Below are 17,543 nucleotides of genomic sequence, written 5' to 3' on the forward strand. Positions count from 1 at the left end.
AAAAACAACAACAACAACACACACATATATGTATATATATATATATATATATATATATATATATATAAAAATTTAAATAATTAATTTAGTCCTCTTACTTGCTAAATTTTTCATTCACAAATGTAAGTTCTGTAACACAAAAACAAATATTTATTTTTTGAAAGATGTTGAACTTTATTTAAAGCTGTTAGATAAATCTGGAAACAAAAAGGCTATAAAAAACATAAGTATTTGCTCTGATTTGGACATTGTATTATAGTGTATTCCCCCTGGCAAACTTATGTTATTTTCTTGTTGCATACATTGTTTGTATACTCTATTTCATTCAATAAAGATTTAATTAAGAAAAAATAAATTTCTGTGGGTTCATCACGTGATACCATCACAGATTTGAGGTTAGAGCAGTGCCTTGCATTGTGGGCTGCTCACGAAAACGACATGCTGACTTCTGTTGTCTTTTGTAGTTTTACCCAAAAATCTAAATCAAAATCGAAAATCAAGTTTTTAGAGGAAAAAATCGGGATTTTTTTTTGCCAAAATCGTGCAGCCCTAGTATGTATGTATGTATGTATGTATGTATATATGTGTATATATATGTATGTATGTATGTATATATGTGTATATATATGTATGTATATATGTGTATATATGTGTATATATGTATATATATATGTATATATGTATATATATGTGTATATATGTATATATATGTATATGTATATATATATATATATATATATATATATATATATATATATATGTGTATATGTATATGTATATGTGTATATGTATATATATGTGTATATATGTATATGTATATATGTGTATATATGTATATGTATATATGTATATATATGTATGTATATATATATATATATATATATGTGTGTGTGTATGTATATATATATGTGTGTGTGTATGTATATATATATGTATGTATATGTGTGTATATGTATATATATATATTTTTTTTCAAGTAAGTATATAAATAATCATATAACATTTAGAAAGAAAAAAAAAAAAAAAAAAAAAAAAAAAAAAAATATATATATATATATATATATATATATATATATATATACTTATATCTTTTCTACTGACTTTCAAACTTTAATATATTCAATGTGAAGGTTATAAAATATGATAGATCATGCTAAAAATCACTCCAAATATTATTTTGTTTTGGGATCATCTTAAAGCACAACAAACTGTGCCGTCGCTGAAGGGGGTCCAAACATTTAAATAGCACTGCAAATGTCGAGGTTGAGGCATACGCTCTTCTGTCACGGTGAATGGTTTCAAATGAAATGTGTTAATTTAGAGCATGCAGTACAAATACATATTATCATACAGCCCTTGAAGCCTCCAGCAGTCAAATAGAAACATGCAACACTTCAATTTCTTGATTATAACTGATTAGTTTGTTGTCAAAAGCCTGACTGTGGATTTTAAAGTATACTCCTGATCGAAATTTTAAGACCAGATGAAAAATTGCAAGAATTTACATTTTAAACTGTTGGATCTTAAGAAGGTTCTAAATAGAGATTCAAGATGCAAAAAGAAGAAATGGGAGTGAGACAAAAACAATTGAAGTGGCTATTGACACAAAGCCAATCAACGCCCTCGTTATATCATGTATAGACTGGTAACTTATGACATCCTGAAAAGTACCAAAGCAATCAGATAGCAAATAGGTCAAACTGACAAACAGCAGAGATTTAGCTCAAAAGATAATGCTTTGGACTGCAATGCAGAAGACTTGGGTTTGATTCCTGGTCAAAGAAGCATTTTTTTTTTCTGCAGATTTTCAAACGGCAGGCGTGGCGATGAGGGCGCCGGTAGGTAAATCCAACATTGATATAAATCAGCCACTGGGACAACTTTCAGAGTATAGAAGTCAGAGCACAGTACTCAATACACTGAACTGACACAGAACTGAGAGGTAACACGGCACACTGCCGCATCTAACATGTAGCTCACCCACCTTCTCCAGCCTCAATCTCACTGACTGCACAGAGCAAAGAACACCATAAAACAACAAGATATAGAACATTTACAACAATAATTCCTATTGTATACTATCAGTAATTTGTCGTTTCTTCCATCAATTGCCACAGTATTGTGGTAGCATAATGCACAAAAGAATGCACTGAAGTATACGCCATATGTCATCACAGTACTGTGGCAACAGAGGCTAATGAGTTCATGTAACAGTATCCATGACTGGCTCTAATACAAATGCTAACATTTGTTTGGGTCTGTAGCAATAGACAAACCAATATTTCATGCCACAGTACTGTGGCAGTAGCCATTGCCAAATAAAATTTGAGTAAGCAATTATTGAAAACAATAATTAAACTGAAATAGGCTGTTCATCAACCGATCAAAAATGCATAATGAATGGGCATAGTGAACTGCAGCGTTGTCCTGTTTTTAAACCCAGTCATTACCACAGACCAGGGCCCTCAGTCATGAGGGATGCCCCCTGCAACATCTCCACATAGCCAGCCACCGTTTGATGCCCCTGCACAACCTGAAGCTCCATTGTTCCACTGAAGGAAAAAGCACCCCAGATCATGATGGCCACGCCCCCACCACTGGGCCACTGCCTAGAAAACATCTCCAGTGGGATCTCCTTGTCATACCAGTAAAGTTGGAAACCATCAGGACAGTCAAGGTTAAATTTTTCTCATCAGAGAATAAAACTTTCTTCCATCTTTCAAGGTCCCATGTTTGGTGCTCTCTTGCAAAGTCCAAACGGGCAATATTGTGGCATAAAAGGAGACAAGGCCTTTGAAGACATTTTTTGTTCTTAAAGCCCTTCTCTGGCAGATGACTTTTGATGGTTATTGGGCTGCAGTCGACACCTGTAACGGCCTTAATTTGGGTCGAGGATCGTTCCATGTCTTGACGGACAGCTAATTGGATCCTTCGGCTCAGCGCCAGTGAAATTTTTTTGGGTCTGCCACTTGCCTTTGTTGTTCCATAACCCCCAGGATCTTTTAAGACATTCAAAATAACTATCTTACTGCGTCCAACCCCAGCAGCAATGGCGCATTGCGAGAGGCCTTGCTTATGGAGCGCAACAATCCAACCATGTTCAAAGAGAGAAAGCTTTTTTGCCTTTGCCATCAGGAGGTCATGACAGTGTGAATACCTGACAGAAAATGACAATGAATCCACATTTTTGTGCAGATTTTGGCTTGTAAAGGCTGTGGCCTTAAACTTTTGATTGGCTGATGAACAGCCTATTTCAGTCTAATTGTTGTTTTCAATAAATTGCTTACTCAGTTTTTTTTTTGTCTCACTCCCATTTCCTCTTTTTGCATTTTGAAACTCTACTTAGAACCTTCTTAAGATCCAACAGTGGAAAATATAAATTCAGGCAATTTTTCAACTGTTCTTGAAATTTTGATTAGGTGTGTATAAATCTGAAGTCAAAGAGGGCAAGAGTACATATACTCATTGTTCACCTGTCTTCTACAGATAATGGCTCTGTTTGACCTGAGAAATTGTGAAAACAGAGGTACAATGTTATTCAGTGTTTTTCCCTATTATGTGCTTTGCAAAGGAACAAAATTACCTCTACAACATTTGCGTAGGTCTTACTAACAGCCGTTACTGCCATTCATTTAAAGTACTCTAAAGCCAAAACGAAGGAATTGTATAGCTCAATGTATGAGAATCTACCATGCTAGTGGATATAGCTAGCTGTAGCCAGTCGAAATAACCTCTACTTTTCAAAAGGGGGTTCAACAGGGGGCCAGAGATGCATTTTAACAAGGCCTGGCTGGTGTGACTGCACTCTGTGCTAAGAGGTAATCAGAGGCCGAGTTGCTTAGCAATTTACCTCACTGTGGCGGGCAATCAATCGCATAGAGAGGGCAAGGAAATGATTCAGCCACGACAAGCAGAGGAAAGAGTTAGGGGGAAATTAGGAAGGAAGTATGTACAGAGAAGCAACAGCGACTTTGCTGTTCAGGTCAATAAATCAGGAATCTTATCTTGTAAGCTGACACATACACGAGCTGGCACTTACAATGTATAGAGGAAAGAGGTGGTTATAAATAAACCAGCGTGATTTGATTTAATCACTTGCCATGATCGAATGGTAGAACACCAATTATGTATCAATAGATTCAAGTTCAAACCACAGGTAGTGGCTCAGCAGGAAGCTGCAGTAACAGGAATTAGGTGTGCAGTTCTTGAACTGGTTCAACTTCAACTAGAGCATAGAGTATTCACTTTTATTCAAACAAACCTCAGCAGAGGAATGACATGTTATGACACATGTAAAATGAGTGATGCATGTGTGAAGGACAAAACCTGACAATATTACTGTGACAACCATGATGTATTTATATTTGACTGTTGGCAATTCAAGAGTAGGTGTTGATTTTATGCATTTTCTGTATGAGCAGTTCCCTTTAAATGGCATATGTGTACACTCATTATCCTTATCCTGTATTAGACCTGTTAGACCTATCCTGTTTTGTTTAATGTCCTCAAATTGCTTTGGTTGACTTTGGAGGGATTTATCAAGTCTCCACTAGTTCCTAAAGATGTGGCCAAAGATGGCAGGCTGTCATGGTATTTTCTGCTCCCTGTTGAAGCTTTTTTTGTTTTCCCTGCAGTTTGCTGTAATTCCAACACAGGAAGCAGCCTCTTTTGCTTTTGCTCTTCCATTAGTTCACCTTGCAGTGCAGGAACTGAAAGAGTAACAGCAGTCACGATTTTTGTAGCACAACACACCTCTTTTCCGTAGTGCATGTCGGGTAATCCTGGCTGCTCTGTCCCTTCATCCATCCCTCCCTCCCTCCAAACCTTCTCCCTCCCTCACCCTTCCATTCTCGGGTGCTGATCTGACAGTCAACGGCGGCTGGTCCACATGGACCACCTGGTCGTCCTGCAGTGCTGTGTGTGGGCGTGGCTGGCAGAAGAGGAGTCGGAGCTGCACCAACCCCACGCCACTGAATGGAGGCACATCCTGTGAGGGGCAGAACGTCCAGAAAAGTGCCTGCGTGGCCACCTGTCCAGGTAACTCCAGGCAACCCCGTTTGTCCTGTGGCGCTTGGCTTCCTGTGGCTTCCTTTTTGCATTTTTTGCATCCAGAAGTCATCGTTTCATCTTTATTTTGGCTGCCCTTTTGCACCAGTACCTCCAGGTTTTTACTTAGATGCCAGTGCTTCTGTTGTTTCCTGCAATTAGTTCACTTGCACGGCAGTGTCAGAGCCTATTAGTCTTCACAGTGAGCCTCATCCCAAATGTGATTTACTATCATCACGCTTTGTTCACATATCTCTTTATCTTCTGGGCTCTCAGCAGACCCCTCTTTGATTTCACAGACCTGTCTGCTTTAAGAGACACGGTCCCAGCCATGGCACTGTGTCAGACCACCGACTACATTTGTTATTGTTTGCTGCTCAAGCTATGTAGTAAATATAGGCAATAAAAAGCTGAATTATTGTGGCCTCTGTGCCATGTTTATGTGTTAAGAGTTGAGGGCGTTTCATTTGCCTTCCTGTTCTCCCTTGTGAGAGGCAGAGAGTGTCCTGCCTGATACTGAGCAACACATATTGATCTCTGGTAGCCTGAGATGGAAGTCAAGCTGCTTCATTTGCAGTCCCACATTAGCCCCCTGACAGAGGGAGAGAGATAGTGAGAGAGAGCTGGATAGGAAAAAGGAGGTGTAAGGTGGAAGCAGGGATGGAGACAGATGGAATCAGATACAGTGTAAGAAAGGCAGGGACAAAGCACAGAGTGGGAGAAAACTGAGAAAGAAGCAGTGAGCCTGAATGTTTACAAGAGACAGCTGTTTTGCTGCCAGCAGATCAGTCTGTGGACATATAGCTGGGGCTCTGCAGCCATGCTGACCGCAGGAGAAATCTCCCACGCTCGGTAAATAGCAGAGAGGGAAATCCAACACCTCTGGCAGTGACAGCTTCTCCCTGCCTAAAACAGAGGTTATCTTCCTCAGTGAATCAGGGTGTTATGTTACACATCTCCCATGTAAAGACATCACTAGATGTCAAGCATCAGTGTAAGTAACATGGCCCACTGGAATACAGCAGGAGGAGGAAGACAAAGGAAACACAGAAATGCATGACGTTCCGTCAGGACACTATCTGGATGGATTTGGAATTATTAGCGCTGGAGCAACGAGTAATGGAATTAGAGGGGTGTCCAGGGATGCTTGACATCCCCCCATAGCAAAGCAGGATACTGACCTCCATGAGCTTAAAGAGATTAATGTCAGTCCAAGCTGCTATTGTTAGACCAAACTCCACCCTCCTCTATCTCTGTCTTGCCCCACAAGGAGAAAGTGTGTAATTTCAACCCTTTGGGTGCTGTGACAGAAATTGCATTGTGCCCTATGAACACACTTCATAGAGACTTGGGCAGAAAAAGAACTCCTTTTTTTTCATGATGTGAGGCACTACAGTGACATGACCCCTCTCACACCTCTATCAGCCCTCTTGTTTGGAAACAGAGGGTATTCTCAGCCTCGTTCTCACTTGTTACCTGTCTCACAGAGAATATCAGCAGCAGAGATGGCCCCAGCTGTGTCCACCCAGTGAGGGTTCCCCTCAAGGCCAAGGTCCACTATGCCAGAGCCTGGGGATGATGGGTTGTTGTTTCCAATCACAAGTGGCGCTGCAACCCTGTTGTGGACTTAACGACATTTCTCTGAAGTCCCCCAAGATGAACTGACTTCTCCCATCACGTCACCAAGCACACACACAGCCTAGCAACGACATACTCAAAATGTATCTATGTCTTCTCTTTGATTCATTAAATACATGATTAACACATGTATAAATCATCAGCCTGAATGCACAAATTGTCACCCTCGTGTAAGAGTCAGTCGACAGATGAGATCAGTCTAGCACAGAGCATCCCTCCAAGCTGGATAACAACTTTTAATTATCACTGCGCTTGTAGCCTTTGCAGGTCTAATCCACTAGATGCACAGTAGATGGTGATTTCAGACCATTTCAGAAGAAAGAGACTAGAGAACATTGAATTACACAGCGAACAGTAATGCCGCAGATAGACATCATGTTATTTATTCAGACATGGCTGACATTTGAATTCAGAAGCAGTGTTCTTTATTTTTTTATGTCAGCCTTGAGAGACTTTTTTTCCTACAGTGCCTTTGTTTGTTGAACTGCATTTTAAAAATTGTATGATTTAATTCTGGTCTTGTTTCAAGAGTTCATTAATTATCTAGACTAAGATTCTTTGTTGATTATTAGCTCTCCTGTGCATTTAACTAACTTGAAAAGGATAAAAAAAAATACATTTTGTTTTGCTGCTGCTTATATTGTATAATTTGTGGTTGCTGCTTATTTGAAGCACATTGATGGCCTCTTGGATTTGGTGTATTCTTCCTTTGGGGGTAAACAGAGGCTGTCAGCTGAATAGATATTCAGTGGAAAGTAATCATTTCACATTTGATGCAGAGGATATCATTTGTCCTTGCATTGCCCAGCTTAGTCTTTATATTGTAATTCTTGCTACAATGCCAATGGCCATATACTGCTCCATTTTTTGAAAATGTAGCCCAATTCCCTCAGATCAGTGCTTAGTTACAGCTACAGAGACATACTGTAGGTTTTTCTATACATACAGTACGTCATATGAGCCTCCACAGACTGACACTATCTAGCATCCTGTTCAGCAGCAGAACTCTCCACATGTCTGTTCGCTATGACTCTTGTATCTAAATGTGATCTCCCACATCTCATCGGGAAAGTGTGAAGCAAGAGAGGCTCATCTGTATTTTTGTCTAAGTCTCCAAAGTGTTTAATGAGAGTTGGCGGAGGCCTGTGTGGCAGATCAGATGGGCTCCATGCTGAGAGAGACACAGGGAGCTGTGGAGGAGGAGGAGGAGGAGGAGGAGGAGGCGGCTGAGGCTAAAGCCTGAGGCTCAGAGCAGAGCAGATCAACACTTGAGACAGCGAGTAGCCAAACTATGCAAAAGCTTATCTCCATTTCTCTTCACTCTTTCTGTATCTTCCCTTTTCTCCCGTATCCATCTCATGATATCCCACTGATGTATCCCACATAATTCTGCAGTCCATCCCTCACCCTTTAATTGACTCTGTTCCTGCGGTCAGAGCCAAAAGTCGTGGCAAAATGTCAACCGGCGCCAACATTTTTCAGCTAAGATACACACAACTTGAGCCAGCAGTAAATAGTCATTCCCCAGTTTGGGAAGTAAACAAGGTTACACCTGCCCTACACAAATGAATTGAACTGTTGGCTGATGTTAGAAAACAACAAACCACCTGAAGAGATCTCAGCCTTGTATGAATTATTTAAATAATGTACTGATCCCTCAGGCTTGCCAGAGGAGTCGAGAGAATTCTCCTACATGGAGATTAAACAGACTCGAGGCTGCTGTATTTTTGTGTGTGCACTTGTAGATGTGTGTATGTGGATGTACATGTTGTACACTTCCACGTTAGAACCTGTATGTCTACATTGTGTGCTGCAGGGAAATGTCTGAATCTACTTTGAAAGCAGGCATTTGTGTATGTCTGAATATTATCAGAGATTATTTTGGAGACTCTATATTTTATCCAAGGAATAAATAAAGGGTATGGCTAATAAATCTGACAAAACGCATTAGTTCACTACAAAAAAAGATGGTGGCCATCTGGTGACAGCCTTGCATCAGTGCTGTTCTTAATCATTCAGTGCCATTTGTTTTGGCGGATTCTCTTCATATCTCATTCTGTCTCAGTATCAGTTTATTCTAGTGGTGTTGTTAACATAAGGGAGCAGAGACTTCTTTGTTCAGTTATTGATTTTGTACTGCATCACAATCAGCAAGAAGAAATAGATTTTTCAAATGTATTGAATGTGTCAGAAATACAGAATAAGATGTGGTGATTAATCTCTGTTGCATCTGCCACTTCTGTGGATGAACTATCCGCCCCCTCCACAGGTCTGCGGTTTTCTGTGTGTTTTTTTTTTTTTTTTCCATCGGCCATAACAACAGTGGGATTAGGTGTGGTTACGGTGCACACATGTGTTGACAGGACAGAGGGAGCAGAGGGGCAGCCTGCTGGTCTCAGTGGTACTTGTCTACCTCCTTGTGTTCCCCTCAAGGACACAGAAGCCATGGGTGTCCGATGATCTCGGACTGTGTCCATCAGTAGCCATTGTAATTTTGAACAGAAAAGCTTCAAAAAGGCCCACCTACCGACCTGCAGAGAATGGCTGGGGTCCTTTTGCTTGTCTCCTTGATAACATGTCCAAATGGGGGCTTGCCACTGGGCTATTGTATTACTGTTCCTCCTCAGAGACCTGCCTGACCTAAAACCTGTGGTGCTGCATGATTGAAAATCAGCTGTGCTGCCTTTTGCAGTGGTGCTAACAATCTCTTTCTGGGGATTTGATAAGGAAAAACTGTGGCTGTGGATAACAATTTTCTTCTATGGATTCTGAAAAATAATGGGATGAGGTTTGGCTCTGGTGTAAGTCTTTAATTTGAAAAAAGGATATTATGGGAAAGTGTAATTTTTTTTGTATATACTGTATACAAAGAAAATGGCTAGTGAAAGCTCCTTTTTATGCTTTTGTATATTTCTTTTGTCACGCCTTGTGAAAACCCTTTTCTATTTCTGATATATTTGCAACATATGTTTAGTCAGCCATCAAGAACTGTTTTGCACCTTCATCTTTCTTTGATTTTTTTTTTTTTCTAAGCTATGCATCTTAGTGCTTGTGTCTCATCCACATTCTTGTGAGCAGTACCCCGTTTCCACTCCAATCTACTTGTTTGAAAATCTTATTTGCATGGCCATTAGTCTTGCTTTGTGGTGGGAAAGAGAAGAAGAATTTCATCACCTCATCAGGGCAGATGTTGATCTCATCTCTTTATTTCACAGTGGTGTGGATAAACTGAGGGGCGACATAATATATTCATTAGGATGTAATTTGCTATTCAATCATTCTCATTCCCAGCCTGGATAATCAGCCCACTGGCCCACGGATGGGTCCACTCAATGCCAAACAAGGACAATTATCTGATTGGTTCTGCTCTCTCTGCCAAATGGATCTGACTGCAAAGAGGCTCGAGCTGTGTCAGCATCCCTCCACACAGACACAAAACACTCACATTCTCGAGCAATCATTCCAGGACAAGCACCGAGTGTGAGAGCAGGCTTTTATTCACACACCTGGTCTTCTACGCTCACACACATACACACACTCATCACCTTTCGGCTGCTTTTCCTGTCAGGGACTCGTTCTAAAACCAAATAACATTACGTTGTACGCTGATGCAATAACATGAATTCCACTTTCAGTAACATCTCACCATTTCATTTATGTTTTATTAACCAAAGGCTCTGACCTGCAATAGGTCAAACCTGCTCTCTGGAGGTCATGCCCCCTGCACTCTTTATTGCCAGGATTAATGAGCACTAAGGTTTCCCTACCCTTAGGTCAGTCGGGAAGGAGGGTTGCTGCTGTCACTGAGGCGTACACCTACTGGATGTGAGTGTGTGTGCAGCTCTGGTGTTACTCGTCTGGTCCCCTTCACCCTTACATTTGGGAGAGAGAAAGAGCGAGACAGTGGCATTTTTCCCCCATGAGAGCTCATTACTGCTCTTTTTCCCATTAGCCCTATGGTAACCTTCCCCAGGCCTGGCGCTGTGTCACTCTCAATATCACTCCCAGCCGACGCCCCCCACGGCCAGGATGCCAAATTACCCCCACCTTTGCAAAATGGCCTCTCTGCCTTCATGTGGTAAAGCTGCTATTTCTTACAGCAGGGTACATTCAGAACTATTACCAGCCTATTTCCATTTGTGTCATTTTTCCTCACGCTGATGGTTTTGTGTTTGAAGTTATGGAGGTGCAGGTGTAATGTTCATCTGTTTCTGTTTCAAGTAATACCACCTGCATTGTGTCTTACATTAAATACACACCAGATATAACGTTGCCCATGTTTCTTGAACAGCAGCCAGTTTGGGGGGGGGGGGCACATTTTCCTTCAGGCAAACATCTATTCTAATGAGAACAGAAATATTTGTGTACACATGTGTTTGTGTGAATGTCATGCAGTAGACCACAGGGTCCAATTCCCAGGGGCCAAACACTTCTTACTGTGCAGATTTAGTTTGTTGTCAGCAAGGTCTGCCAGGTCTCAGCACCTCTATAAACTCATAGTGGGCTTTAGTTTAGCTGCATCTGATTTCCATGTTGAAAATAAACAAAGATAGCAAAATGGAGACAATATGGCTCCCGTCAGCAGTTAGACACGCTTTGGTTTCCTTTTGCGTTTGTGTGTGCAAGTGGATTTGCATGTCTTTATGATGCTTTCCCTACTAGGTTTCCATTTTAGAGCAAGTTGATTTGCACTGGATGGTAACAGAGTATTCCTCCAGTTCTCATCTCACACACAAATACACCACTGCTGTTACACCACAGCTGCATCTGAACTTTACAGTGTAGACTTTTAACAGTTCATACTCTTTCCAAAAGTTCAGGCTTGTTTTATCAAAACTTTTCAGGTTTTGATCAATACTTTTTTTTCCCTGTGAACTAAAATATAAATGTTTGAAGTGAATCAGAGTTGCCGCAGTTTGTGTGTGTGTGTTGTAAACCATGCTTTTTTTTATTGTTATGTGTTGTAGTGGACGGAGGCTGGAGTGAGTGGAGCAAGTGGTCGGCGTGCGGTGCAGACTGTTCGATGTGGAGGACCAGGGAGTGCACCCAGCCTTCACCTGGCACCGGGGGCAAAGAATGCCAAGGGCTCGACCTCCAGTCTCTCAACTGTACCAGCGAGCAGTGCCCGCAGAGTGAGTGCACTACCACCCACACACTGCAAACCACACTCTGTGTTTAACTTCACATTTTCTATGGCAATGTTTCTGCTAAAGGATTATTGGGGTGTGTGGTTTTAGTTATTTGTGTGTTTGCTTATGATAGCTGAGGGTGTCAGTCTTGTAACCAGGAACAAAAACAAACTACACAGGCACTCAAAGCTCAAAACAGAATGTACATTGTTAGTGCAGATTGTTTCTACAACAGAGCTATAGAAATGGATCGGATTTTTCTTTCATTTTTCTGTTTTGTTTTACATTTGAAATCATTCACCACATTGGCAAGCAGAGTAAAGGCATCCTCCTCCAGATCAAATAACATATGCCTTCAAATGGCATCAACTTCCTGTGATAAATATGTCTTAGAAAGTAGAGGCTGTTCTGGTTCAAAAGGTTCATGTAGGAATAATGTGTAAGAAGAGGCTGTACTTGCAGAGGACTTATCTATGAACTGTTGCTGCCTCTTCCCACCTGTGTGCATTTACAGGCAACAGGATCTCATTACCATTAGTATGGTCGATGTCAGTGTTCTTATGTTCTCAAACTATTAGTTTGAAGTTAAATAACAACCTGCTCATGCTAGGGGTCAAACTAACTGTGAAGACACATAAAGCTAAGGTTTGTAGGTTGTGCATAAATTGAGAAAGTCCATGGATTCCTTACTCCAGGAGAAGTACAGATACACAAAGGGTCTCTGGTAAAAGTACACGTACTGATTCAGCTTCTTTACTGCAGTGAAAGTGAAAAAATATAGGCATCCGAAGGACATTTCAGCCAGAGCTTTTTGTACAAATGTAACTGAATGTCATGTCTCAAACCATTCTAACGTCAAATAAAATAAATGGAAAAAAAAAAAAAAAGCATTTTGAACATTAACTTCAGTCAAATGTGCAAATTACTTTTCAATTACAACAGCTCAAAACATGTTGAGATGTATGTGTATATATATATATATATATATATATATATATATATATATATATATATATATATACACACACACATACATACATATACATACCTATACCTGAAAACTCCAGCTAAGCACAACAGAGTATTTGTACTTTATTTCCCAAGTCTGATGTAGCGTGTATGTATAGTTCCATGTAAAATGTGTATTGCATCACTGTGCTGCTGCTCTCCATGTGCCATTATATGCGTACTGTCAGGATTTGAAACCGCAAAGCTCACACAGCTGAGCCGGCAGCTGAGTGGAAAGCGGCACCACAGGGTCCAATGCCGACCAGATGGACATGAAGCGAGAGCTCTGTCGCTCCCTACAGATATCAAAGACACAAAGATATTGCTGCTTCCCATCCAGAAATGATGAGTCTCAGGGTGGCATCTCATAGAGAACATGTTATAAATAGTGTGCTCTTGGCTGATCTGCATGGTAAACACTGGGTTTTAATGGGGATTCAGTTAACATGGGCCAGCGAATTAATAAAGTGAATTATGTATCTTGTCCTGATTGATGTGATCAGATGGACCGATGCATGGAGAGTTGGGGGTGGAAAGGGCTTCAGAATATCTGCTTAGATCTACTGTATGTGAATGTTGTATATGTGTAAGCGTTGTGTGAGTGTGTGTCTGCGCTTGTGTACGTGCATGTGCACGTATCAACCCATAGCCGAGTTTGCCTGATGCAGTGAACCAGGAAGCTCAGTCGGCCCATCATCAAAGGTCAGCAGCTCCTCCCCAGAGGAGGCAAGATATATACACAAAGATGCCAGTCATTGTACCTCAGACCCACACAGACATACACAGTCACTCGGTATTTACACTGACAGTGCAAGGCGTTGCACTGGCCTCTGAAGAATGCCTGTCCCAATCTGTTCCCAGCAGATGTGTTTCTATAGACAATTGCTGTGTGAAGTATAATAAGCAAAATAGCAAGATGATTTTGGTTTGTCAGCAAGTGCCATACTTCAACCATGTCTGCAGGCTATTAGCTGAGAAGGAAAACTTCCCCCTGGAACAAAAGCCACCCCTCTCTAACTGTATAATCCAACAATACAGCTGCAGAGTGCTACTAGTTACTTTGCAACAAAGGACATCCTCTGCGTGACGACCTCACAAACATCTTTAATCCCCCTTATTAGGCCAAAAATGGCAAATGTTAGACAGTGTTATTGTTTGGGGTACTGCATATATGCATATTTAAATCAGTGTGCAGCACCAAGCTCTGTGTTACATCCCTAGAATAAACAGATCTGACCAAGGCGGGATCATTTTCATAAAGCAAACACGTGAAGCCTGAGATGAAGCAATGCAAAATCTGTGCAGGGAAATAATACACTTTTTTGGCGGTGTGCCAGAGCCAAAATGGCAGACAGGTGTTAAAGGGCACAAAAGGGATTGCGGGAAAAATAATGGTGCTCATATTATCAGACACGGGAAATTAAGACAACATAAAAACAATTATTCAGCTCAGTGTTTGTAATGAAGTTAATTTGTAGCAGCATCCCAATTTGGGGTTTTGAGAAATTAAACTACTTTATTATTCTGTCTTTAAATGTAGATGGGGTTGAATTTGGGGGCTAATTTGTTGGAGCAGCAGCTGATGTTTTTGTCATGGGTTTGTTTGTCAGAGCGGGGTCACAGGCTACATGAAAAACGGCAGAACGTTTATTTTGGGTCATATTTCACATGGACTTGCTGAGGGATGGGATGACTGTATTGTGGCGATAGTAATGGTCACGTTCACTTTGAGAGTTTTAGTAGCCATATTTCCCTGACCTTAAGAACTCCAGTGTTATTCATCTTCGGGCGTGTGACTGGGATTGGCCATGGGATGAGATATATTCTCAGGTCTCTTGATAAATGCCCAGGGAAGAGGCGAGGAAGGCGGAAAAGCTTTTATTTATCAATGCAGGAGAGAGAAAGAGCAGGTAGAGAGAGTTGAGGCCTATCAGGAAGGAGTATTGTGCTGACTGCCAATGCTGCAAGAGTCCAAACTTCAACAGGAGCCTCATACATCGCCTCAGAGGAGATGAATTATAAGTCTATACCGGCCCATCTAGAGTCAGAAACTGATCCCTAACCAGCCAGCCCTGGAGCTGGTCTGAGGTGCTGGACTGAAAGCAAAAGTAGAGGGAACCAACTGAGATTGGCCTGGGGTCAGCTCTAGAAGCGTCTCATCACGTCTGCAGATTATCTGCAGGCGGCTGTCAATCACACAAACAGAATCAGAACTTCTGCAATTATATCGGGTGGAAATGAGCGATGGAGCGACAGGAAACAGAGACGAAGAGAGGTAAATTGGCATGTGTGCGAAAAAGAGAGAGGGCACTTTAAAGGCAGAGTAAAGGAAAGCCCATCCAATTATAAAACGTGATTAGCCACGTCAATTAAAGTGTGATGGATGTCCTTTCACTTATTGGCTGCCATCATGAAAATCGATGACCAGGGGCCAAGAAGAGCTGTGAGTAGTTGCTGGTCAGGCTTGTAGTGAGCATCGGGATCGTTTGGCTGTGACACCTGGTGGGTCAGATAAAACTTCACACAGCGATGCTACGATAAGCCACTAGTGATTATAGACAGAATTTAAAAAAAGAGGGAGGGAGAGAGGAAGAGACTGTGTGATTGACTGACTTTATTGTCTGGGAGCGGGAATGGTATGTGAGGGGGAAGAGCAGAGATACCGGATCTCTGAAGGGCTAGTTGGGTGCCTTTGGTTTGTCCTTAGAAAGTAAACAGCAACTGACCAATCTAAGGCTATGTTTATCCAATCAGCAAAACCCAGTGTGCCTGTCTCCTTGCTGATGGCTGTTGTTTTGTCTTTAGTCAGACCGCACATCTCTCAGTAGACTGCAGCGCTAGAAGTCCAAATATCAGAACCCTGTCTGGCCTTTTGACTCACCAAGACAATTGGATTTGGGCACTTTAATGAGAGGTTCAGCCATAGTCTCTCCTCCTTTTTTAAGCTCATTGTAGAAGGTGGAAGGTTTAGCCAGGCTGCTTACTGTTAAGCACCTCTACGTTTCCCCGAGGTACTGAGAAAAGACACAGAGAGGGGAGTTGGAGGAGAAAGGCACAGGCATGGAAATGGACAAGATGAGAGGTGGGGAAGGGTAAATGGATCCCAAAAGGCTCCTCATGCTGTAAGTATGTTCTGTGCAGATGGCTGTGTAATGTTAAAGAAACACACAAGCTTGTGTTTATCTTCAGCCAGTGTTTCACAATTGATTATATGTCATGAGATCTCTGGCTTTGCAATGAGCCGCCATGGAGCTTGTCTGCATATAATCCTGCTACTTAAGGTATCAGATTGTACTGAGATAATCACCCATAAAACAGATTCTGGCATTCCTCTTAAAGACTTCTGTACATTGAGTAGCTTTGTTAAAAAAAACATGGATTTTTCCAAGCAAAAGAAGGAGGCAAGGACACTCCGACGAAAGGAAACCGATACGAGTGAGAAATGCCAAGAGAAAAACAAAACATTGCAAGATTCCTCTTTGACCACTTTTCCTTTTGTTCTAAATATCACTGTTAGAACTGTGCTAATTTAACTGTGCCATTCTCATGTCACAGATTTACTAACACCAATTAAAACTTGTCAAATCTGCATTACCGGGGTTGAGCGCGGTTCCTGTCGAGCAGTACAAGTACATAGTGGTTTTTCCATCACCACAGATATTAATCAAAATATCTGTATCTAGTTTTTATCAGGTCATTTTTGGGTGATGTTGTAGTCCATTTCTAACATGCGAATCAGATGTGCTATGTCACTTTCATGTCTGTCTTGGATTCTAATTTTCTGTCAGTGTACATACTCCCACCCTGGTTGAGTCCTCCTCCTTTTGTTGTCAACTCGCCCCACGCCAGCCTGCAGCACGTTAACCTTTGCCGTTGTTCTCTGTCCCTCAAAGCCATGCCACTGAGCACGTCCCCTCCTCGACTGTGTTCAGTTGACAGCGCTACGCCCCCGTGGCTCCCAGGGACAATGGCCCTCTATAAAGGCCTCAGGAGCATCCTCCACCTACGCCACCAAATTCCCCCAGCCCTGGGAGACAGCCGTAGAAAATCCCATTCTCGTGCAAAACACACAAATTCGCCCAAGCACACACATTGATGTTTGTCTGGGTTTAGCTGTCATCTTCATACTGTACTTTTGGGAGAAAGACGTTTCCATGCTTGCTTTTGAGACGGAGAGAGAGACATTCAATAAGAGGTGCTAGAATTTCATAAGCAAATCCTTCATTTTTCCACTTTCTCTCTCTCTTGGGGGTGTTGTGTGCTCGGAGAACGAGTGAAAAGACAAGGGGAGAGAAAGAACGTGCTGGCGTAAGATATATTTATCCAGTGCAGAAATGAACTGAGGTAACACTCTGAATCTGCTTCAGAACTGAGTGCTTTCTTTCTCTTTTTCCCTTACATTAAGACATTGAGGCGATAATCATACATCAAGACAGTTACCGACTGGGGATTGACAGACTGTAGGCCATGTTCTGATGTTCAGATTTTTATGGTGTGAACATTTATTTATATTTAACTGGTGTCCAATAGAATAAATGGATTGGTCTGACCTGCCCACAGGACTATGACATGAAGAGTAACAGCCTATCGTCACTGGAATGTGAACCAAATATTTATTTATTTACTAATTATTCCAGTTCAGTGTCAAATCCAAAAATGAACATTGGTGAAATATTGTTGAATTATAACATTTAGCAGAGCATCCATGGCTGCTCTGAACCA

At 41.4% G+C, this 17,543-nt stretch overlaps 1 protein-coding gene across 3 annotated transcripts in view; it reads left to right on the plus strand.

Annotated features, from left to right (window-relative positions):
• unc5a (unc-5 netrin receptor A) overlaps positions 1 to 17,543 on the plus strand; it is a 155,387-nt gene that overhangs the window by 110,431 nt on the left and 27,413 nt on the right. For 2 of the 3 annotated variants that reach the window (XM_030145812.1, XM_030145813.1), the window contains exons 6-7: positions 4,870 to 5,037; positions 11,652 to 11,816. In XM_030145812.1, the coding sequence (XP_030001672.1) occupies positions 4,870 to 5,037; positions 11,652 to 11,816 (333 nt within the window). The remainder of the gene's footprint in view (positions 1 to 4,869; positions 5,038 to 11,651; positions 11,817 to 17,543) is intronic. The other variant, XM_030145814.1, reaches the window with a different exon arrangement.

This window comes from Sphaeramia orbicularis, chromosome 10 (assembly GCF_902148855.1).
Source record: "Sphaeramia orbicularis chromosome 10, fSphaOr1.1, whole genome shotgun sequence".
Taxonomy (NCBI): domain Eukaryota; kingdom Metazoa; phylum Chordata; class Actinopteri; order Kurtiformes; family Apogonidae; genus Sphaeramia; species Sphaeramia orbicularis.